Source organism: Lacerta agilis, chromosome 13 (genome assembly GCF_009819535.1).
Source record: "Lacerta agilis isolate rLacAgi1 chromosome 13, rLacAgi1.pri, whole genome shotgun sequence".
In the NCBI taxonomy this organism is placed as follows: Eukaryota; Metazoa; Chordata; class Lepidosauria; order Squamata; family Lacertidae; genus Lacerta; species Lacerta agilis.
The window spans coordinates 46413415-46436554 of NC_046324.1; the positions used below are offsets into that span (position 1 = coordinate 46413415).

The window sequence follows — 23140 nt, forward strand, 5'->3', positions numbered from 1 at the left end:
CCCATTGACGGAAGGCCTCGGACTGGGCCCAGCTGCGAAGAAGAGGTCTGTGGCGTTTGGGTAGAGCCTGTCTGGCAGGGTGGGACCAAGGCAAGAGGCCATCTGCAAGGAAGATGGTGCCACCTCAGGTGAGTGACACCCTTGCTTCCCAAGAGGCTATCTTATGCTACATGAGTTTTCACAGCCCTTCGCAAACCATGGCTCTGATCTAATCCTTATCCCTCAGGCGTCTGGAGGTGTGGCTTACTAGCCCTTTGGGGGGTGGCTCAAACCATGGTTGTGGTGGCACACGGTGAAGTCGAGAGAGAGCTGCTTCCCCTTTAGGCACACCGACTGCCACAGGCATGCCAGACTCCCTTTAGCAGGAGCTAGGGTGAAATGGGCGTGTATGCTGGAAGCTTCCCCCCACCTCCCCACTTCACCAGGAAAAGCTTCAGCTGCTAAAAAGGAGGTGAGGCGGCTCTGGGTTGGAATCATTTAACAGGTCTGGGAACGCAGCAACAGGGTCCCTTCCAAGTAGGGTGCAGTGCGTAGCCCCCCATCTGGGTCAGGTGCTGAAGGGATGGATATGCCTCGGGCCGAGCTAAGCCAGGATCTGCTCAAATTCTGGACACTCCTGCCACAAACTCCAATGGAAGGTGATAGGCATTGGCATGGCAAAAAGCATCAGGAGGGAGGAGTGTGCCCAACCGTCTCTGTATGTACCCTGTTCCCAGAAAGCACCCAGAGGAACAGAAAAACACTCCCATCCCAAAGCAGCGCCAATGTGCGTTTGGGAGCCTATGAAACCCAGCAGGAATCTGCTCGTTAAGTGTGGTGAAACTCCTGCGCGGAGGTGTGCGAAACTCTCCCTCCCACTCCCATCGCTACTATCCCGCGAAACTCGTTTCCCCTCTCCTTGAAATTCCGCAGAGCCTGCAATCTGCTTCCCGAGTTTCGCTGCTGGTGAATGGCGGGATGGCGAATCCCAATCGAACCGAGCTATTTTTCTCCTTGCAGGGCCAACCAAGACGACCTTCCTGGATGTCTGAGCCGCCTTTTCCGCGCTGGGCAGGAGGGTCGAGATGTGGGTCGGCCCCAGATGGGGGTGCGGGTAGACTGCAAATGGGGTCGGAGGGAGGGAAGGAGGGGCGGCGAGGGGAGGACGGGGGGACAAAAGCCAAACGAAGGAGCAAACGAACCAAAGCAACGCGGCATTGTTTCAAAAAACATCGGGGCGCTTCTTTTTACAAGCTGATCACAGATATATACAAACACGCACACGCACACGCACACACACCATGAGGTTTGAAGGCAAAAATAGATCAGATCAGAAAAAAGAGACGGAGGAGGAGAAGGACGAGGCGGGCTCGGAGAGTCCGGCGTTTGGGGGAGAAAGGCAAGGCGACCTGTCGGGATGCTTTGCAGGCGCCTTTCTCCCCGGCTGGCCTCCCCCCTCGCCCGCACCTTTCCCGTGCGGAGAAAGTCTGGAAAGGTGAACTCGGACCGGTGCTGTTGGGATTTCAGATTTCCGTTTAAATCTGGCCGAAGGATTGCAAGTTCCAAAGGGTGGTGCGCAGGTAAGAGCCTCCAGATTCACTGCGAGGAGGAGAAACGCAAAAAAAAGGTGGGGGGGGGGAAAAGAAAAAATAATAAACCCACCCCCTAACAAGCTCCAGGCCAGGTTTTGTCAGTAGCCGTGTCCCTGGTGGAAGATGTTAGCTTATCAGTATTGGTTACAGCTCCTAAGTAGGGGAACCGGGGGAGGCGGGGAAGGAGGAATGAAAACGTGGAGCCGGAGTTTCTCTTCTCTCCTGAACCGGCTCTGGGCTGCTTTCAAGAGAAGGGCAGGCGGAGGAGCGAGGATCAGAACCTGGAAGTGGGTTTTGGTTTCGGTGCCAACCTGGAGAGGCTTTTGGAAGAATGCCAGAGGAGGAGGAGATCGGGAACTGGAGCCGAGGTCCTGCGGCCCCCCCCCCAGGCTGAATGGGGCTTCCTGGGAGATGCTTAGGAGTTGGGCTGGAGTTCTGTGCCTTTTGGGGGGGTGGGGTGTCGGCTCGGTGAGAAACTGCAGGCACCTGAGCGAGCTGGAGCGAGGGGCCTCTTCCGCGCGGCGGCCAGGGGGCGGGCGGGGTCCCCATCCTAGAGTACTATTGCAAAGGAAGGGCGGATGGGCCCGGGGGCTGGAGGGTCGGGCAACCGGGCCGAAATACATTCGCTTTGCCTCTCCCCTGCAGAGTTCATCTTGGCTGCAGCCGCTGCCAGAGGCTGGCGACTGGGTGGAGGCGACGGATTTCCCTGCTCCGCATTACAACGGCTGCTTCTGCAAAAAAATAAAACAATGCAAAATAAAGAGAACGAAAGGTGGATTTATCCTTTGCTCAGCCGGCCCCTTTCTGCACCTCCAAAGGCATATATATAATAAGCCCATATAAGCAGCGCTTCCCCCCCACACACACCAGGCCTCCCCCACCCCAGAATTCCGGTCCGGGCTTTTGTGGCCGCCGACTGGCGGGCGGGCGGGGGCAGCCCGGTGGTCTTGACGCAGCCCGGGCTGGTGGCTGACAGCTAGAGGACTCCCTTGGTTCATTCATGGGGAATAATTCATGTTGCTAAGGCTCGCCGCGCGGCTCCCGCAGCCCCGGATAAAATAAATAAATAACAGCACAGCCCTTGACAGTCTGCAGAGATGTGTTTATGGCCCCCCTCCCCTGACTTTCCCCCCTCCCTCCCTCCTTTTTCTTTTTTTAATCCAGTCTGGTGGTTTTTACGCATCGCGAGGGGGCAGCAAAAAACGCATCCATCTCTCGCGCAAGCTGGCTGCTGTGGAGCCGAGCTCACAATAGCACTTGCGTTGCCAGCTTCTCTCCGGGAGAGTTCCCGGGTGTCTTATTCCTACCCCCCTTCCCCCACCCCCGTCCTCGACTCCTTCCGTTTGGCCTGCATTAATTGGTACCGCGAGGCCCCCGGACCTGCCAGACGCCCACGACTTCTCACCCCACCCCACTCTTGACACCGCAAGCGCTTTGCAGCCTCCCGTGTGCTATTTGTGCGCAGGCATAAAAATGCACACGGCCAAAATAGGAAACAGGCAGAAAGCTGGAAAGGGGTAGGGGCCCCCCCTTTTTAAAGTAAAAATAGAATGGATGTTGCAGCCAAGAAGCCAATGTTGCGTTGCCGCTAATGGAAATCAGGGGCATTTTTGCACATTGCAGCAGTGGCACACTTGGGGGATGCCTCATATAGTGCGGAAGGGACACCCAAGGCCTGCATCCCCTTACAGGCAGGCAGGCAGGCCTCCTGCTGCTGCTGCATGCTGGTGGAGGGCAGGGCCAGAGGGGAAAGGGGGTGGAGCTGCCTGTGGCTCTTCCCTTTGGGCATTTGGCTGTGTTTCCAGCCATGCAAAAGGCAGAGGATTTTACACCCAGCAATGCCTGCCTTGCCAACCTCTGGCCAGGCAAGCAAGAGGCATTGACAATATCCAAGGACACATTTTAGCCAGGCAAAACCACCCAAGGAGCAGGGCTGGTAAAGGGTTGGCTTGGGGAGAGTTCCGAGGGCCGCATGGAAAGGCTAGAGGGCCAACACAAGCTTGTCCCAGTTTACTTTTTCAAGCGTATACTGCAAACATCTTAACTGTACACTTAAAAACCGCACTGTGTGAATTGGCCCATGTGAGCGGCTGTGTCCTTGACTGAAAATTCATCCCAGCTATGGATAAACAAGGGAGGCTCCCTATCTCTAAACTCCAGTCTGCCCCCTCCACAATCTGCTCACATACAAGGAGGTGGTGTGGGAGAATAGAATCCCAGAATCGTAGAGTTGGAAGAGGCCACGAGGGTCATCTAGTCCAACCCCCTGCAAGGCAGGAATCTTTCGCCTAACGTGGGGCTTGAACATATGACCCTGAGATCAAGAGCCTCATGCTCTACTGACTTGAGCTATCCCAGCTGATGAATAATACTATCCTACCTTATAGGGCGGTTGTAAGGGTTGCATGTGGGATAAGGTTTATGTAGTGCTTTGAACGCTTAGAAAAAGTGCTGTGCAAATACAAAATATTATGATAACGTAGGCATCACAAGGTCGAGAAATGCAAAGAAGATAAAAGGGTGTAGAGATTTAAGCATCACAGTCCTGTGAGGAGCAACTCCCGGCAGAGGATTTGTGGGGCTGGCTATTCCATGTTCAACTTGTTTAACTTTTTAAAGCAACAACAAAACACATGGAAAAAGGCATTTGAGTCTTCACAGAAGCTGCACGCACACGCAAATTAATCTGAAGGGGAAATTTATGACGAGACAGAATAGTCTTACTCCATGCTTGAATAACAGTGTGCTGGGGGGTGCTGTGGGTGCCACTACCCTTACTTTCAACTACTCTTTTAAAAAGTTTTTTTGGGGTGTGTGTGCTGGCTTGGTTAAAATGGGGGAAGGAATTGGCAGAGGGGCTTGCAGATTTCATTAAGCCTCTTCTCCGAATTAATGGGTTCAGTTTGCAAAACACAAACACCGCACATTCACTGGGAAGGGAAAACAAAGAAAGGAGGGCTTTCTTATTATCCTTGTTTTAAAAGTATTTTTTTGAAAAAAAAAAAAGCTTAGAGGCCCATGCCTTTGTGGAAGTTGGAGGAATTCCAGGTGGACTGTAGCTTGTCAGATTTTCAGAGGAGAGAGAGAGTGAGTGTGTGTGTGTGTGTAGGGGGACCCCTGCCCCATGCAAACAGGTCTGGCTCTTAATGGCTGCCGTGGGGTTGGGGTCAAGGTGAGGCCTATGCTGGTCAGCTGCTGGACTTCTTTCCTGCCTGAGCTGGCAAGGGCGAGACACCCCTTGGCCTCTCAATTTTCTTTCTTAGGAATGCCTGCCAGCCTGCCTCCCCAGATCCCCATCTGGATCTCTCTCCTCCCCCTCCCACAGCACCTCTGCTTTAAATTGCAGATAACCAGGTGCAACCCTTGGCGGGTGTTGGAGGGTGGGAAGGAGGGGGAGAAGGCAGGAAGCCCTCGCCATGGTGATTAAATTATGTCAGAGGCCTGGTCAGCGGTTACTAAGGCAAGACAAAAGGCCTTTGCTCCAAAAGGCTGTCTCCTGTTTCCTTGACAGTGGGGAAGGAGGAGGAGAAGGAATAGGACGTGGCAGGAACTGCGGCAGGGCAGGCCGTGTGGAGGAATGGCCTCCGCCTCCCCACAGCCGTGGCCAGCTTGCTCCCCGGCCTGACGGATGGGAGGGTGTTGCTTGCAAACACAAGTTGCAGAAAGGAACACTGCAACCGCGCCGGGGAACGCTGCTGGCGTCGGGCATGCAAACCTCACTCCTGAGAGGCAGGCAGGCAGGCGTGTTTGGGGAGCTGGCTGTGATGTGGGTAACAGCCACCCAAAGACTTCTGGGTGCCGGTAATAATAATAATAATAATAATAATAATAACAATAATAATAATAATAAAAATGATTAATATTTGTACCCCGCCCATCTGGCTGGGTCTCCCCAGCCACTCTGGGAGGCTTCCAACAAATATTAAAATACATTAAAATATTAGTGCCACGGAGGCCTAATCCTGATGGCAGGCAGCCTCAAGCCAAGGAGGAAGGCAGCCTTTGGAACTGAGAGGTGCCAGAGCTCCCTTTCGCCCAGGGGGTTGCTGCTGCTTGTTTTGCCCAAAGTAGTTTCCGGCCGCTCTGACTGAGACAGCAGGGTTTGAACACGTGCAGAGTTCCCTCTACCCCGCAACCTTAATACTAGAACTCTGAATCACTGAGCGAAGTTGATGGGAAGTAGATTCAGGGCGGATGAAAGAAAGGAGGTCTTTCCGCGAGGCATGATTAAGTCACGGCATTTGCCATAACAGGATGTGGACTGGCTTAGACAGGTTTAGAAAGGGGATTAGACAAATTTGTGGAGGAGGAGGAGGAGGAGGAAGAGGAGGAGGAGGAGATTTAAAAAAAAATTGGGACAGATTTATCAATCTGCATACACAATATACCTTTAGAGCACATTATTTCCCTCAAGGAATTCTGGGTGCTGTAGTTTACCCCTCACACAGAATTCCCACCAACCTCAAACTACAGTGCGCAGAATTCTTTAGAGGGGCAAAAATGTGCTTTGAAGGTTCTTTAAAGATATAGTGCGTATGCAGCCTTGTTGCTAATACAGTCATGCAGTCATGTTGCTAATACAGAGCTCCCATAGTCAGAAGTATATCCCCGAAAACCAGTTTCTAGGCTGCAACAGTGGGAAAATACTACTTTCATTCTTTGCTCCAGAGCTTCCCACAGGCTTTTGGTTGACCACCCCTGGAAACTGGAGTTAGACGGACCTTTGTCCTAATGCTGAAGAACCCATTCACATTTTCTTTGTCCTGAGCAGAACAAAGCAGAGTGTGTGTTGTGTTTATTTTGAAGCGTCTAGGGGCAGAGGCACTGCACAGTGCCTTCCTTCCCCGAGAGGAAGCAGTTTCCAAAACACATCAGTTTCAAGGACAGGAGCACTTTGAGCACATGCAAAGTGCTCCCCTCTTCCAGCTTAAAATAACAACAAAACCCAAAATCTTAGGGAGAGTGGATAAAACAAATGCAAATGTTAACATGCAACCCCACAGGAACCCCCCCACCACATTTTTACATCCTTCTGTTCTGGCAGCCGGCCAGGAGGATGAAATTGTGGTCAAGCCAGCCTGATCTTCTCAGGTCAAGCGGAGGGTTTGAGAAGGCCCTGGGCGATGTGTCATACGGTGCACTCCTTCCTTCAGGGGGCTCTGGAAGGCTCACCTAGGGGCAGTGGCTGTGCTCCAGGAAGCTGAACCTAGTGGTTCGCCAGCTGTTTAATTTATCACAATACCCCAGAGCGATTTTAGGTTGGAGGCAATGTAGGGAATTAAATGGGTAGCCAGGCCCAGCTGCCTGGGGCTGTTTGGAGTGATTAGCCAGGGGAAAAAATAGAATAAATTAAGGGAAACCCAGGGCAGGCATCAGCCATGGGACCTGCCAGGGTGCTGGGATCCTGGCTGCTGCCAGGAGATGCCAGGTGCTGCTGCCAGCTCTGGCCAGGTGGCAGCTCCAAATGCCTGGATAGGGAAGATAGCGGCACGGCCCCTGCTGCCAGCATGTGTGTCCGTGCATATAAAGCACCCAGAGAGAGACACATCAGAATCCTCTGCCAACGTAACCCTTTCTGTGCAAAGGAAAGCAAAACGCTGCAAGCTTATTCCCTGCGTTCCTGGGAGGAAGGCGCATTCGGAACAGGCAGGAACTGCCTTCTACCAGCTGAGCACTGTCTACACTAGGGATGGGCAAACCAGGAAGTTTGGAAGGAGTGGAGGATATTTAAAGAATACTTAAGGAATAGCGGTATAAGTGAAATCCTAATGGCAGATGCTGACTGAACCTTTTAAAGTAATTAATAGAGACTTAAGGATGGAAAAATATGATTTCTAAATGAAATATATAACTGTACGTGACATAAATATAATAGTTTAATATGCAATAAGGATAATTGGAGGTACAAGAATTTATTTGTAAGTAAGAAAAGAAAAGGATGTTTACTTTGTGTGTTTATGTTTGTGTATATGTGTATTTGTGTTTGTATGTGTACTTTTTTAAATAATAAAGAGGGATATTAAAAAAAAAGAGATGGGCGAACTTTGGTTTCTCCTTTTCCCAATCTTATGTTCAGTTCTGCACATTTCCACACCAGTTTGCCATTTTTTTAAAAATTAAAAAAAAAACAAGTCCTCATGAAAATTCACCAGGGTTTAAGTGTGAATTACTCCTAACACTTTTTTTAAAAATCGAGATTTTCCCAAGTTTACACACACAAAAATGGGGGGGGGGTGTTTATTGGTTTGTTTGTTTTTCTTGTTTTTCTTATGTATTTTGTGTGTTGTTTTTTTTAAAAAAATATCTTGTATTTCTGTGTTGTGAACTTCCCTGAGATCTACAGATGGAGGGCGGTATACAAATTTAATGAATAATAATAAAAACTGAGAAATAACTCGCAGTCTTGCAAGGCAATATCATAAACAAAACATGTTTTTGTAGGCAGTTTTTCCCTAGTGTACACATTAGTAGGCAATTTCTCCCACTATAATGTATTTTTGTAAGTTTTTTCGTGAGCATTTCTATGCCCGCTTTCCCTTACTATGTTACTATGTTAAATTTTGTATGTTAGTCGGCTGGAGAACCGCAATGCAAAATTTGGAGAAGCGTGAATTCCAAACGCAGCTCTGTCTTGGTTCGGTTTGTGTACTGGGTAGTGCAAAAAGTAGTTTCACCTTTAAAAGGTAAACTGAATCTTTTTTTCTACCCCATCCTTACACTACGCAGACTCTGACCGGCAGCAGGTCTCCAGGATTTCAGACAGGGATCTCTCCCAGCCATACCTGGAAATGCTGGGGTTGAACCTGAGACCTTCTGCATATAAAACAGCAGCTTTATCACTGAGCTATTCAATGCGCTACTCAATGGAATTTACTGCTGTGTAGACTCGTATAGGATTGTGAATTTGAAAAGAGAGGGGGAGAGAAATGACATCATGGAAATTCTGCTCAACCTTGTCTGACTTCTGGGATTTCAACTGGCAAGGGCTGAAGAGTTTCCCCAAGGCAATCTTGGCAAATTTAAGGACTAGAAACTTGCTTTTTTTTTTTTTTAAGGAAGGGCAGGGGAGAAGAAAAGTAAGCAACCTGAGCACCTAAGAGGTTCTTGATTTCTGCATCTAGTACAACTTTGTGCAGAATCTCAAGCGCAGAAACTCACCCCCTGGGCCACAGAACTGGGACAGAGAACCCGATTTGCACACAGAAAACTTCAGATTCAAATTCCGGGGGTATCCGTTTCTAAAAAGCTTGGGACTGAGAAGGCATCGTTGCCAGAGAGCCTCTGCCAGCCAGTTGTCCATCCTCAGTTTTGTCGACTTATGTTGGTCTGATTTAGTGCAAGGCAGCCAGGAGAGAGTGCAGAGAGCAACAACCCCCCCCCCGAGATTCCCCCTTGTCCCTGAAGGTCCGCTCACCTACCTTATGTCTAGGGCAGTTCAGCAAGAAGGTCTCTTCACTTAACAAACAACCTGCAAACAGAGCAGAGCAGCAGCATTGAATGGGGATCCCTGTCTTGCACTCGAAACTCATCGCGTCCGTTAGGGGCCCGTGTTTCTTTCCCCGTTTTACCTTCCCTCCCAACCTTCTCTGCTAATGTGGCCTCTCATGCACAACTCTTGAAAGCATGCTTTGCAGCCCTAAAAACCAGGCCCCTTCAAGCAAAGAGGGTGGGGCCGGGATTGCAATTTCTCCCCACTCCAATCCGTTTTGTTACCGAACCCTCGGTGGGTTTCAGCCATCTTTCTATTGTGACGATAAATGGCTGCATTCTCTCCCTTGGCAAACCAAGAGTGGTGGCCGGGGGCAGATAAGACGACATCCTGCAGAACAGCAGCGCCCAACAGCTGGTTTGGGAGCAACATCTGGGGCACAGCCCGGCTGCGACAGGTCGCACCAGGGGCACCACTCCAATTTTCAATGTCCTTTTTAAAAAAAGGGACTGTTGTCTTTTTAAGAGAGAATTCAGATAACCGTATCTTGGTGTGATAGGCCCAGATGCGAATGACCATTGTGCCTGTGTGCAATCACCACCACCCATTTGTGCAAGTCAAGAAATATGTGGGCAATTCTTCCATTAACTATAGAAGGGGTCACTAACGTGCTGCTTTCAGGATGTTGTGGAGGCTAGTTCCCATCAGTCCCAGCCAGCATGCCCAATGGTCTGGGATGATGGGAGTTGTAATCCAGCTACAGACACCCCCCCCCCCCATTTTGTTTGAAACAGGAAACTATATTTAACGGCTTTGGAACAAGACAAGATGTGAATCTGTGCTTTGAAGATGCCGTAATATCCTGGGACTTGTTCCAAAGCCATTAACCGGAGTTTCTTGATTTGGGTGCAATGGGAAACCGTAGTTAATTGAGACGTTTGTTTGCTGCAGCCGCACCTGCAAGGCTCATTTATATCTGAGATAGATTCAACCAAACCAGATCAAGGAGAGTAAGAAGCAAAGTTGGCCAAATTTAAAAAAATAATAATGCATCATATGTTGCAGGTTCAGATGTTGACACATGATGTTGCAGGTCTGAGGTCAGGATTTCTCCAGCATTTTTTTTTTTTAATACAAATAGGAGTTGTGGGGTGGGGTTGACTGTATTTTCCTGAATTTTCTCCTCTTCAAGTTGCTGTTTACACTGAAAAAGTGTGTGTGTGTGAGGTACAATGGAACCTCGGAAGCCAAACACCTGTAAACTCAACTGTTTCGGCTCCTGAACGATTGAAAACCGGAAGTGATTGTTCCGGCATTCAAATGATTATTGGAAGCCGAATGTCCAGAGCGACTTCCGCTACAGGACGCTCCAGCCAATCAGAAGCCGCACCTTGGAAGTCGAACATTTTGGAAGTCGAACGGACTTCCCGAACGGATTCCGTTCGACTTCCAAGGTATGTCTGTATTCCTTTCTAAATGAAGAAGTTTCCTTAGCTGCGTGTGTATTCTATAGTAGACAAAAGGTGAAGTGCTTCCATCTTCCACTGTCCCAGGACCTGACATGTGATGCAAAATCTGTTGCCCCCAGTGGGAACCTTACCTGTATCAATGGCACATATGTAGTGAAAGGTTTGGGCACACCCCTTATGGCAGCAGCCAATGGTTGCTCCTACTTGCTGACAACTGGAGCATCTCTGCGGTCAGCAGGCGAGGGGAAGAAAAAGAAAGGGGGGGGGAAAGAGGACCCCATGAGATCTAGTGTAATGGCTGTTTGTTTTTGCAAAGGTAGCTTTAGTTAGCAACTTTCCGTTTCGGCAGGAAGGTCATCCTTAGGCCACACCCTTCCCTGTTGCTTGCGGGGAAGGTGGAGCTTGTTAGTTGTGCCCCTAGATAGTTCTCCCCGCCCCAATCGCATTTCTATATTCTCTCAAGAGGGAGTGCTGCTTCTCACCCTGCCGCTGTGGGACAGAAAGTGCATTTTATTACGCAGCCCTAGCCTGTCATAGGTGGTTAGGCCCCATATGAACGACAGCAACACTAATGCCACAATTCTGTGTGTGTTGCATCATTGCCTGACCCCCTTTCCTTCTCTGGGGGCTGCTTCTCACGACCATTTCCCCCCTCCCTTGCCCTTGCTGTTGTTTGTTTTGATTTGGATAGCTCAGTTGGTTAGAGCAGGCATAGGCAAACTCGGCCCTCCATGTTTTGTGACTACAACTCCCATCATCCCTGACCACTGGTCCTGTTAGCTAGGGATGATGGGTGTTGTAGTCCAAAAACATCTGGAGGGCCGGGTTTGCCTATGCCTGGGTTAGAGCATGGTGCTGGTCATGCCAAGGGTGCAGGTTCGATCCCTGTATGGGATGGCTGCCTACTCTTGCATTGCAGAGGGTTGGACTTGATGATCCTCAGGATCCTCTTTGTTGTTCAGTTGTGTCCGACTCTCCGTGACCCCATGGACCAGAGCACGCCAGGCACGCCTATCTTTCACTGTCTCCCACAGTTTGGCCAAACTCATGCTAGTCGCTTCGAGAACACTGTGCAACCATCTCATCCTCTGTCGTCCCCTTCTCCTTGTGCCCTCCACCTTTCCCAACATCAGGGTCTTTTCTAGGGAGTCTTCTCTTCTCGTGAGGTGGCCAAAGTACTGGAGCCTCAACTTCAGGATCTGTCCTTTCAGTGAGCACTCAGGGCTGATTTCTTTAAGGATGGATAAGTTTGATCTTTTTGCAGTCCATGGGACTCATAAGAGTCTCCTCCAGCACCATAATTCAAAAGCATCCTCTACAACTACAATTCTATGATTGACGTAATATATGTTGTTATTTGCTGATCAAGTTGCAAGATGATGTCATACACATTCAGAACCAAAATTTACATGGGTCACCGCAGAGAATCAGAAGGGGGTGGGGGGAAACGGTAACTGAGAAAAAAGCCCCAGACCTGGGAACAAAACAAGCAGATGATGCCAGCCAGCACTGAAGCAGCACAGCCCAATAATACATTTTGCAATCTGCAATGCAGACCAATTGGTGCCCAACCAGCCATCTCAATGTATCATTCAGGTCCCAGTTCCTGCCTTCATCTATTCCCCCACAGGTCACTTCAACTTGCGGCCTAGTGATGACAGATAATGAACATTCAGCCCAGCCTCTATGCATAAATCTCCCTATTGAAATAAATTCTGTCTCTGTCAAATTTGTGCATGCACAGAGCTCTTGGTCACGAGAATCGGAGGTTGAGAAGAAGAGTTTGGATTTGATCTCCCGCTTTATCACTACCCGAAGGAGACTCAAAGCGGCTAACATTCTCCTTTCCCTTCCTCCCCCACAACAAACACTCTGTGAGGTGAGTGGGGCTGAGAGACTTCCAAGAAGTGTGACTAGCCCAAGGTCACCCAGCAGCTGCATGTGGAGGAGCGGAGATGCGAACCCGGTTCCCCAGATTACGAGTCTACCGCTCTTAACCACTACACCACACTGGCTCTCAAAATCACATACTGTTCTCCTACAGGGCTAAAGGTGAGTTTCATTGGTGCCTGACCACCGTTTGCACAGCAGAGAGGATTCTGCAATGCATGTGAGCATTCTCATATGCTACTGCACTGCCAGGTTCAAGGTCCTTGTATCAATCTACAAAGCCCTGAACAGCTCAGGTCTAGGGAACCTCAAAGGCCGCCTGAATTACTGCATCCCAGCTCCATCACTGAGATCATCTGCAGGAGCATCGTAGGTCGTCCTCCAGGCAGGTAAGGCTTATTTGAAAGTGTCCTTCAGTGTCCTTGGACGAGACTGTGGAATAATGCTCTGCCAAGAGAGGTTCAGTAGGCACCTTCTGCTTCTACTTTCAGTAGAAAACTGCTGAAAAAGCCACTTCCGCCTTAGCAGGAGGTGGTGTTGCGGGCAGTCACAAACTCCCCACGTGCGCACAGGGTGATGCCCAGCCCCTGCGAGATAGGGGGAATCCCCGCTGCATCACCCGCCAGCCGACCAATCCAGTCAGCCTGGGGTGTGTGGCCTGCCCTATTTAAGCAGGACCTCCCTGTTCCTTGCTTCCAGCTGCTCCGGTTTTCCCACCCACTCGCCCTTCATGGTTTTCTTTTCCTGGACCTTGCTATGGACCTCGGTTGGTTGCCGTTGAGGGGCCTGGTAGGACTTTTTCCACTTGGCAAATTGGCACCAGCCATTTGGTTTTCGCCTACCTCGTAGCAATTCGTCACAACTCTTGGTTTTGGCGGTTAGGCATTGGAATATTTCTGTAGGAGAGAGGAGGGGAGGTAGCGCCATCACCTGCCCTGCATATTGAAGGGTATTCCGTTAAAGGATTCCGGGGGGCGTGGCCCTGTCCAAAGCCTAGGGAGGTTTGGGCCTAAGGCACGCCCCCTAGCGGTGATCCCAGGGGGAGCTCCTAGTTGATGTGCATCAGCAGGACTCCCCCTACTGGTGGTTAGCCCTTCCCGGACTCCCAGCGGATGGGCTGGAATCAGATATAGTCTGTTAGGTCCAATGCCTAAGCCAATACAGCTCATCACCTGTAACCAATAAAGTTGTGGCCTTTTTCTGCCCATATTGTGTCATGTGTCTTTATTTTACCACGGGGGTCGGGACATAGCCACGCAACTTTTCTATTCCATCAGTCCTATGCAGGCAACGAAGAATCCATCTTTCCATAACAGCTGTTTTGCCGTTTTAATTTTTTTTTTAAATGGCATTTATTGCAGGGTTTAATGTACACTTGTTGTAAACAGCTTTGATTCCTTAAAAAAAATAAATTCAGGCCGCTGCAAGCCCTACTGCATTCACATTGCATGCCTGATGGGGAAGAAGGTGAGCTGCAAGCCTGAACAGCGGAACAAGGGGTTGTTACCTTGGAATAAGCAAACTTCCATGTGCAGGGTATGTAGCAGGACCTGGGAGGGCATAGGCCCACAACACATAAATGTGTGCAGTGCCTGTGGGCAAATGAAGATGGAGGCTGGCTGGGGACTTGTTGGCTCTGCACTTTGCAGCAGGATCAGCTATCCAGTAAGCAAAGAAAAAAAAAGTTTTTTTAAAAAAGTTTATTTAAAAAAGCAGTGGGGGAAGGGGCAGAGATTTGGGGCTTACAAATTTGAAAAACCAAATAAATAAATTAAAAAGAAGTGGTAGAAGAACAGGGTGTCAGATCCAGAACCAGATTTAGAAGAGCTTTCTGGGTTTCCATTCAACTTGGGACAGAATGTGGGACTTGATGGAACTTTAAAGGTAAAGGGACCCCTGACCGTTAGGTCCAGTCGCGGATGACTCTGGGGTTGCGGCGCTCATCTCACTTTACTGGCCGAGGGAGCCAGCATACAGCTTCTGGGTCATGTGGCCAGCAGGACTAAGCCGCTTCTGGTGAACCAGAGCAGCGCACGGAAACACTGGATGGAACTTTAGCTTGAACTAAAAAGAGACAAGCCTTATGTTCTCATACCGGGAGGCTACACCTTCCATTTAAGAGTAGCCATGAAACATCCTAGTGTCAGAACCGTAAGGTTCATAATCTATAATCCACTCAACCTGGAGTGGAACGCTGCAGAATAAGCAATCCCATATTCTCTGCCATGAGAAGTTAGATTTGCTCCCTCTCGGTTATCTTTCTGCCGGCAGCCTAAGACCCTCCTGTTCAGACAGGTCTTTGAAAACTTAGGTGCAGGTGAAGCTGATCGCTGGGCTGCTGTCAGGGCAGGCTGGATTTTAATGCCAGTTTTCAATGTGTTTTAACTATTGCTTTTATCTAGTTCGTGTTTATTATGTTGTACCCCACAATGATGCTTTTAGACGCTGCAAGCCTCCTTGAATCCCAGCTTGGGAGAAAGCCAGGATATAAATACATTTAAATCATCACCGCCGTCCACTGCATGCCTTGCTAGCAACCCAGTCCTTGAAGATGAAACCATTTGAATCAAATGGAGACCAAATTATAGACTGCAAGGACAGGTCATTGCCAGCCCAAGGGAACAAAACGCAGTGGGCACAGAATGTTGAAGGGCTGCTGGGAGAGGAAGGAAAGGGACGACTGGGCAAAAGGGGGATGGAATGGAGTATCATGAACAGGGACACTTCACGCTGCAGCCTTTTGTTGAAGGCCCCACTTGTCCTTCTTAATTTCCTGAGCCGCAGCCTCCCTTGTAAAGACTGTCTGATTTTTCTCAGATTCTGCTCACCAGCCTTTTCACAACGAGTTGAGCGGTACAGCTGCAATACTTAGGAGGTGGGTCCTCGACCTCGTGCAAAAATGGTTTGGCAGCAAGCGGGGACAGGTGGGAGGAGCAAATACTATGTGAGCATGTGCCTGGGAAAGCAGATGGAATGCAGACAGAGGCTGCGTGCGCACCAAACATTTAAAGCGTGTGACTTCCGCCCAAGAAAGGGAATTGCTGCTCTGTAAGGAGGAAATAATAGTTGCCAGGATCCTGCGGGGAAAGCCATGCTCTTTAAATGTACAGTGCATGCACAGAATGAGAACGCAAGCCAAACTGCTTCTGGGAATGTGCTGGACCACCATACAATGTTTGGCTGGTGGTGGGGAAAAAGTCAAGAGGTGAAATTTGCGAGGGAAGAAGACATCCAAGGTTCCTGATCGAAAGGCTGGGAGATTATCCAGCCAAACGGCCTGGACAAGGGTCAACTGTTGAGAGAGATTACAGAATCACAGAGCCGGAAGGGACCACAAGGGCCATGTAGTTCAACCCTCTGCAATGCAGGAACCTTTTGGCCAACATGGGGTTCGAACCCACGACCCAGAGATTAAGAGGTGTATGGCTGCTGTGGATGGCAAGGAGTCTCATGTCCTCTTCTCCCCAGTAAACAAAGGTGTATGGCACCATGTAACCTGGTCCTTCTTCCCAATCCTTTGCCTTCTGCTCCCCTGCAGACAGAGGTCTTTTGAGCGTGATGACACTGTGTCCTGTTGCCTCTTTCCATCAGACACAGGGGTCCTGCTCTGGGTGGAAACCACAAATCCCTCAGAACATCTCATTTGGCTTTCATAAGTAGAGGAAGGGAGGAAGGGGATGATGCCATGCAGCAAAAGCCCTAAATGGCACCTTCCCATAAGCAGCAACATACCACTGTTTGGATGCTAGGAAAATGAGGATGCCCTGTTGTGCAATGGATAATTGGCACACAGTTTTCACTGACCCAAGCTAGCCCTGGGTGCCTTTTGTATGAATGAAAGGAATGCACAGAACGTAGAGCTGCCAGGAGCTGGTGACCATGCTGGCTAAATGGAACTTCCATGTACAAGGGAAGTATACCCCCTGTATACCAAATGCTGGGGACAAGCGGCACAGAGAAGGCGGTTGTTTTTAAGGCCCACGTTTGCGCTTTCCAGGTGCATTAGCCGCTGCAAAGGTCTTTGGGCAGCAGCCCATAAATACAGTAACTGGATCATCACTGGCGGCGACTAGAAACTGAATGCAGGGAAAGCCTCCGGGGGTGTCATTGTCGGAGTAACCATATTTCTTAAACAGAAACAGCAACACAAGGAGGCATAGATAGTTCTGCTCAAAATGGTGCCAGGCTCCATCTTATGCTGACGCACAATATTCGTGTCAAGGGTTGGGGGGAATCGCTTGCTGCAAACACATGGACCCTGTTTCTCCCCAGTATGCTGCTCTTGCTAAGCAATGGGTATCAAAAGGGGCACATCTACTCTGCAGGTAGCAAGAAACCCAGGCCCCATTGTCTGCTGGGAAAAGATGGGGAACTACCCAAGGCAAATGTGGAGACCCCTGGCATTTGGTCTGATGAAGGAGCGTTCTCCTTACCCAGGCGTGAAAATAAACCTCTTCATCCCAGGCATAAAAATAAACCTGACTGAAAGTAGACTGAACGGCAGAAGCAGCCATGGACCCCCAACCCTCTAGGACTAATTTACAGTTGTCCAAGAGGCAGCATTGGGGTGAGACAGATCAGATTGTTGACTGGACTACTTTGTTTCTCCCAGGAAAGGTTTCCCCATTACTTCCAAGTAGGAACCAAATGCCCAACCAAACACATCCAAATTATAAAGCTTTGGCCTCTTGGTTAGGATGCCCTGCTCACCGCCCCAGAGCCCCGCAACCCCAAACCTTGCCATTCGTGCTTTTGCAGAGCGGTGTTTGCTTTTGGCGTACGGCAGGCGGTTCTGTTGGTGCCTGCGCCCATGGCCTGCTCCAAGTGGAGCTTACGCTAAGGGGCGGACTCTTACCACGTCAGCAGCCATCTTTATTGCCTCCTGCAGTCCATAGAGCTTTCCCGCCACCAGGTAAATCCCAGCTGTCCACACAGCGCAGGCCTCATGGACCCAGTGCTCCTGCGTATCGCTGGCAGGGTCCGGAGGTGGCGGCTCCGCTTTGCCACATTCGTGCCTCCTGGGCTTCTCGGCGGCTGCGGCGGCTGCTGCCGCCACCGCCGCCTCCTCTCCCTCTGTCCTCTCATCGCAGCAGTAACAGCTTTGTAGTTTCCTAAACATCCCCCTTGAACTGGAGCGGAGAGCGCTCTGTTTCGCTGAGTCAGCGCCACTGTCCAACCTTGGCGGCTTTCCACCCGGCGTACTAGTTGCACAATTATTATCTGTCGCTTTGAGCAGCCTTTCCGCCGGAGACGGAGGCTCCTCGCCCAGCCCCTCCACTTTAATCTTCTCTTTCAGCCGCGACTTCTTCTTTGGAAGGCAGTCCTCAGGGTAGTACGGCCCACAGAGGTCCCCCTGGTCCTTGTAGTTGGCCGGGTTCCGGCACAGGCAGCAGACCAGGCAGGTGGCGTTGAGGGCCTTGGAGACCACCGGGCCGAGGTGCATGGTGGACGACAAAGGCAGGGCGGCCCGTGGCTGCTGGAGGGATGCGGCCCCCGAAAGCCCGGCCTGGGCAGACGAGGAGGAGCGCTCACTATTGTGCAGCCGGGCCTCTTCGGCAGGAGAGTTGACGACAGTGCAGTTGGTGACGAACTCGGACTGCTTCTCCACCCGGACATACGGCGAGAAGGGGGGTGCCCGGCTGTCCGACCTCAGCCGCTTGCACGACACGTACTTGAGCCGGATTTCGGGCTCGGCCGGGCTCAGCAGGGGAGCCTGTTGCGGGTGCCGCCTCTTGGCCCTGCTCTTGCACCTCGAGGGCACGCTGGGGGCCTTGCGGCGGCTGAGCCGCTTCCTTTGTCTCTTGGTGTAGCCGTTGTAGTTGGAATGGTTGGCCCGCTGCTTCTGGGCCCTGGTCTGGGCCTGCGAGGACCTCCCCTCGGAGCTCTCGGCGCTACTGAAGCCTTTGTCCTCGGCCTTTGGCTTCTTCACCTCCCTTTGTCCCTCCTCGCCTTTCCCTGCTGCTGCTGCAACCGCTGCCTTTTCTCTGGATGCAAAAAGCAGAGCTGGGCTCAGGTGAGGGCACTTCTCCAGGCTATTTTTGGCCGTTCGGAAGGACGCCACTTTCCCTTTTCGGTTCCTCTTCTTGGGCAGCAGGCCGGTGCCGCTGGCAGCCATGCCGTCACCGCTGTGCTGCAACGTCTCGGGAGATGAATAGGCCTCACCCTTGAAACAGTTGGAGGACAGTTTCTTACTGTTCATTAGTTTTCCTCTGAAGGATCTGTTGTTCGGGCTTCTGCATAATTGCTCGGCTGCTGGAGCGGCGGGAGCCTTTTGTGACAAGGCCTGGTTTAATGGCCTGGCTTCCACCGCCGCTGGGGCTGCGCCTGCATTCTTTGAGGCCTGCTCCCTCTCCGGTGGCAGAGACGGGCTGAGGGGATTACTGTGGGAGGTGGCGGCAGGGACGGTGAAGGAGACGGTGGCTGTTCGGCAGGCAAACTTTTTCAGGTTGGGAGAGGTGATCTTCTGGACGATGGCTTCCAGCTTCAGGCCCCGGCCTTTCCTTGGGGGAAGTACTTTCGTTTTCATCGCTCCCTGGAAGGCGGCCCGAGAGGTGATCTTGATGCAGACGTCGGGGTTCTCCTTCACCTGAGGGGACTTGAGCACCACATCGCATGAGTTCTTAGGGGACAGCTTAGCTTTCGCCTTTTTGGCCAGCGGCATCCTCTTGAACAGGCTGGCGGAAGCTTCCGGCTTCTCATCCTTCGCGTTGCTGCTCCTGTGACTGTTACTCCTCAGGACCAAGTTCCTTTTTTTCGCAGGAACCGGTGGCATAAAGGCGGACTTTCTCTTCAGGCTGTGCAGCGGCTGATCGGACATCTTGCCACCCATTCCAGGCCTGGCTTTTGGGAGTGCCAGCCTTTTGCTCTCCCTCTCAGACCTGCTTTGGGGACTGACCTTGAAGGAACCGGGGAAGTGGTTGTTTGGAAGAACCTTCTTGGGTGGCTTGCCCTCCTTGAGCCCTGCATCCATGGCGCTCTTCTCTCTCCTCCGCTTGCTGTAGAAGACCTCCTGGGTCCTGGTCCTGGAACGAAGGATCATGGACTGCTGATCTTTCGCTTCCATTTCAATGCCATCGGCTTCTTTCGCCTTGTGACCAGAGTCTTCGCTCTGCACCAAATTTGAGACCGGTGGGGAAGCAGCGTTGCTGGGCTTTGGAGAAGGTTTGCCATTGGCCTTCCTTGCTTTGAAAGCGGCTCTCTGTTTCAGGATGCACACTGTCTTCTTGCCTGACTTCTCTTGAGGGGTCGAGGCCTTTGCACCTTCCAAAGGATCTGGCATCCTGGGTTCAGTCAACGCGGTGAACGAGCGGGTACACATCCTTGCTGGCAAGCCTTCTGCTGGAAACCGGGGAGTTTGGCCATGGGCGCTCTTACTTGGCATTTCAATCAGGTTGTTTGGACATGGGCATTTGCTGGCCACCATGCCAGCTGCCTGGTTGCCCGTGCATGGGCTTGACATGGGTTGGACGGGTTCCTCGCCTCCCGACAGTCTGCAGTGGACCTTCTTACTGCGAAGGCTCTTGCCCCTAGATGTTGGTTCTGAGGTTATTGGCACCTGCTCAAGAGAGGCTTGGTTAGTCACTAGCGAAGCTGCCAGAGTCTCTGCCTTATCTGGAAGGGCGTTTTCACTTCCCGCCACCTCCTCCTCAGGCTTCAAGTGGTGCAGGGAAGATTCGAACCAACTTTTCACTTTTGTCTCCGTGCCAACAGCTGGGCCCAAGAGGATAACAGACTGATCAGATAAGTGCGAAGGAGGAGTGACACTCTCTTTCTCGGCCGCGTTTGCCATTTCTTCTGCTGAACCTGGTGTGTCTTGCAGGGAGAGGGCTGGGGTGTTCTCCGCTGGCTTAGGTGTAAAAGCATCATAGGTCAAAGACTTTTGTTCAGAAGCTGCTAGTTCACACAAAGAGGAGTACTCTTCAGGTTCCAAATCGGATTCTTTCAGGTCTGGAGAGGACATCATGGGGAGTTCACTGAAGTCCCCTCCTGAGCAGGACTGCCTGGTGGTGTCTTCCAGCCATCGCTCACTGTCTGCTCTGGTGGCCTCGTCGTAAGTCAGATTCTCTCCCTTGCTTGCCTCCTGCGGCTGATCGAAGCCCTCTGCTTCTTGGGGCGCCTGCTCAGCATCGCAAAGACTCAGGCAGCAAGCATTTTTTTTCTCCTCGGACGTCTCGCTCAGTTTGCCAGAGAACAAACTCTTGGAAAGGTCTGACCCTTGGAGGCTCGACCCCAGCTCTTTCCATGTGTCGCTGAGGTTTTCATCTGGCCAATCGAAGTTCTCCATGGCATTTTCAGAACCCACTGAATTGGCTGTGGCATTTGAGTAGCAACTGAAGCTTGTGGCCTCGGAGCTGGAAGTGGCAGCCGAGATGTTGGGTTTGGAATTGTAGCCCACAGAGCTGGTCGTTTTCAGGGTATTTTTCGTCTCTGCTGTTGTAAACGCCACCTGGGAGTTGTTGTAGACTTCCTCGGTGAAATTCTTCCCGTTATTCCCCCCCAGAGCTTTGTCCAACTTCATGGGCTCAGTGAGGGCATTTGAATCCCCCTGATTGGACCACGGACTTTTTACTATGGAATCCAGGCAGGTTCTGTGGTTCTCTAAGTGGAAAGGGGATTTGTCAGGGTCTTTGTTTGGAGCAGGGGGGCTGGCCCAGCCTTTGTCTGCTTTCTCGTTGATAGCATCTTGCAAACCGATGATCTCAGAGGCGAGCTCCTCCTGAGACAGGGCGCTGAGGAGCAGTCTCGGGCAATCCCTCTCGTTGGTCACAAACTTGGTGAAGCTCTCCAGTGGCAAGCTGGTGTGGATGCTTTGGAATGAATCGTCCGACTTGGTGGACATATCGTCCGGAGAAGTCACCGAGCACGTAGATACGGACTCAGGCTTTGCCTTGGAGTTGCTGTTGACGCGAGCTGGGCTGCGGCTCTGGTTGCAGTAGAGGAAGCTCCTTTCCAGCTGCTCCTCAGATCCACTCAGGTAATCGCCATCCTGGGTTTCAGCGTGGACTGACTGGGGGGTGCTCAGGGGGTCTGAAAGGGGAGTCCCCGCCTGCTCAGCTGAGTAATTGTTGCCTTCCGGGCTGCAGTGCTGACCCTTGAGCTGCTCTGGGGTCCTTGGTGGGTTCTTGATGCCTTTCTTCTGGGGCATCCCAGTGGACTTGGAGAGGAGAAGCTGCTGGACGGTGTTGGAAATGTTTTCAACCTGGGAGGTGAGCGCTGTGAGGCTCTGCAGGCTGAGATCTGACAAGAGGTTCTCGGGGATCTTCTCCTTCGGCATGCTCTTGCAGTTTGCAGGCGGCTGAGCATCTGGGCTCGCCCCGTCGGTCGGCGAAGGGTTCAACAAAGGCATAAAATGGCTATGGTCAGCGAGGCTGGCTGGGAAGTTCCCCGTGCTCAGAGACTGCTGGCTGTATTGGAAGTTCTCCAAGTTGGGCATCAACGGGGAAGGCGTTGAACTGTACGAGGGAGACCTACCAACCGAACGAGCCGGGGAATGGCTGGAACTGGGACTGAAAGTTTGGTAATACTGGTCTGGAGTCCGCACAGGGGCATCGGCTTGACAGTAGCTCTGTCCCGGCTGGTTATAATGTTGGTATTTTGCGAGGTTTTGATAGTGAAGGGCTTCCTGGGCATGGTGTCTTCCTTGCATGGACTGCTGCTGCTGCTGCTGCTGCTGTTGTTGCTGCTGGTCATAGCTGATTCGGTTAGGCTGATAGCCATGTAGGCCCTGGACCCGCTGCCCAGAGGGCAGGCTGGCGGCATTCCCCAGAGTCCTTTCGTGCTGTGGCGCCGCCGAGGGAGCGTTGCAGCTTTTGTAGGAATGCGCAGCCTGGCTCCCACTCTGGACGGACGTGTACGTCGAGGAGGCTGGGAACGACTGGGAATGCTGGGTGAAGTGGGCGCCCTGCGGGAAGGACATGGGGGAGGCTACGTCATTCTGGATCTTCTGCCTCGGGAGCTTAGGGTAGGTCAAGGTGGGCTGCTGCTGCTGCTGCTGCTGCTGCTGCTGAAGGTGTAGGGAGTGAGTTCGGAAAGGGAGCTGAGGGGCTTGCTCGTGGTATTGCCTGCTGCCGGAGGAGGTGGCTGTCTTTTTCAACAAGCTATCCTCATATTTAGCCACCCCTCCTGGCAAGGGTTGTGGAGGCGGCGGCGGTGGCTGTTGCTGCGGTGACCCCCAGGCCTGCAGGCCTTCCTCTCCAGAATAACGGGCTGGATAGGGACTGTTCTCTTGGACAGTGTAATTTGGGAAGGACGCCGGCCGGCCTGGGAGTTGCTGGCTGCGTAGCTGCTTATTCCCCCGGTGATATTTCTCCACGGTGCTGTTCTCCCCGTACCCCTGGTAAGGCAAGGGGGGCTGCGGCGGCGGCTGCGGCTGTGGCTGCTGCTGGCCATAGTACTCCTTTGCCACCATCCTCTGACGCTCGCAGTGCGGCCCGGCCTGGCTTTGATGCCTGTAATTCTCCAGGCGTGATGAATCTTGCGAAGATGCCGGCTGGTAGTTCTGCTGGTTGCCATGGAAACCACACCTTTCACGGAAGGACTGCATGGCTGGGCCTTGTTATCTGTGCAGAGTGGGGAGAGAGAGAGAAAGAGAGAGACAAGGGGGGTTCAAACAAATGGATTTTCTTCTTTCCTGCTTTCCACCTTTCCACCTTGTATCTCCCCCAGCCCGTCTCCCCTGTTGGCTGTGCTTTAAAAGCAAATAAACAAACACATGAGGCAAATGCTTAAAATTATATATGTACGTGGGTGTGTACATACAGAATGGATAAACAGTATCCATT

The 23140-nt window shown here is 51.6% G+C and overlaps 1 protein-coding gene and 1 long non-coding RNA gene across 2 annotated transcripts; one reads left to right on the top strand and one right to left on the bottom strand.

The window, feature by feature from the left end:
• Positions 1-1111: 1111 nt before the first annotated feature.
• LOC117056678 lies at positions 1112-2332 on the top strand. Its single transcript, XR_004427750.1, has 2 exons — positions 1112-1559; positions 2217-2332. It is a non-coding gene; the product is annotated as an uncharacterized LOC117056678 (long non-coding RNA).
• RAI1 (retinoic acid induced 1) lies at positions 2185-22918 on the bottom strand. The gene is made up of 4 exons (XM_033167259.1): positions 17215-22918; positions 10601-10694; positions 8990-9039; positions 2185-2302 (listed from the first exon to the last, which is right to left on the bottom strand). The coding sequence occupies exons 1-4, from the start codon at positions 22900-22902 to the stop codon at positions 2288-2290; spliced, it is 5847 nt and encodes a 1948-aa protein (XP_033023150.1). The 5' UTR covers positions 22903-22918; the 3' UTR covers positions 2185-2287.
• Positions 22919-23140: the final 222 nt, after the last annotated feature.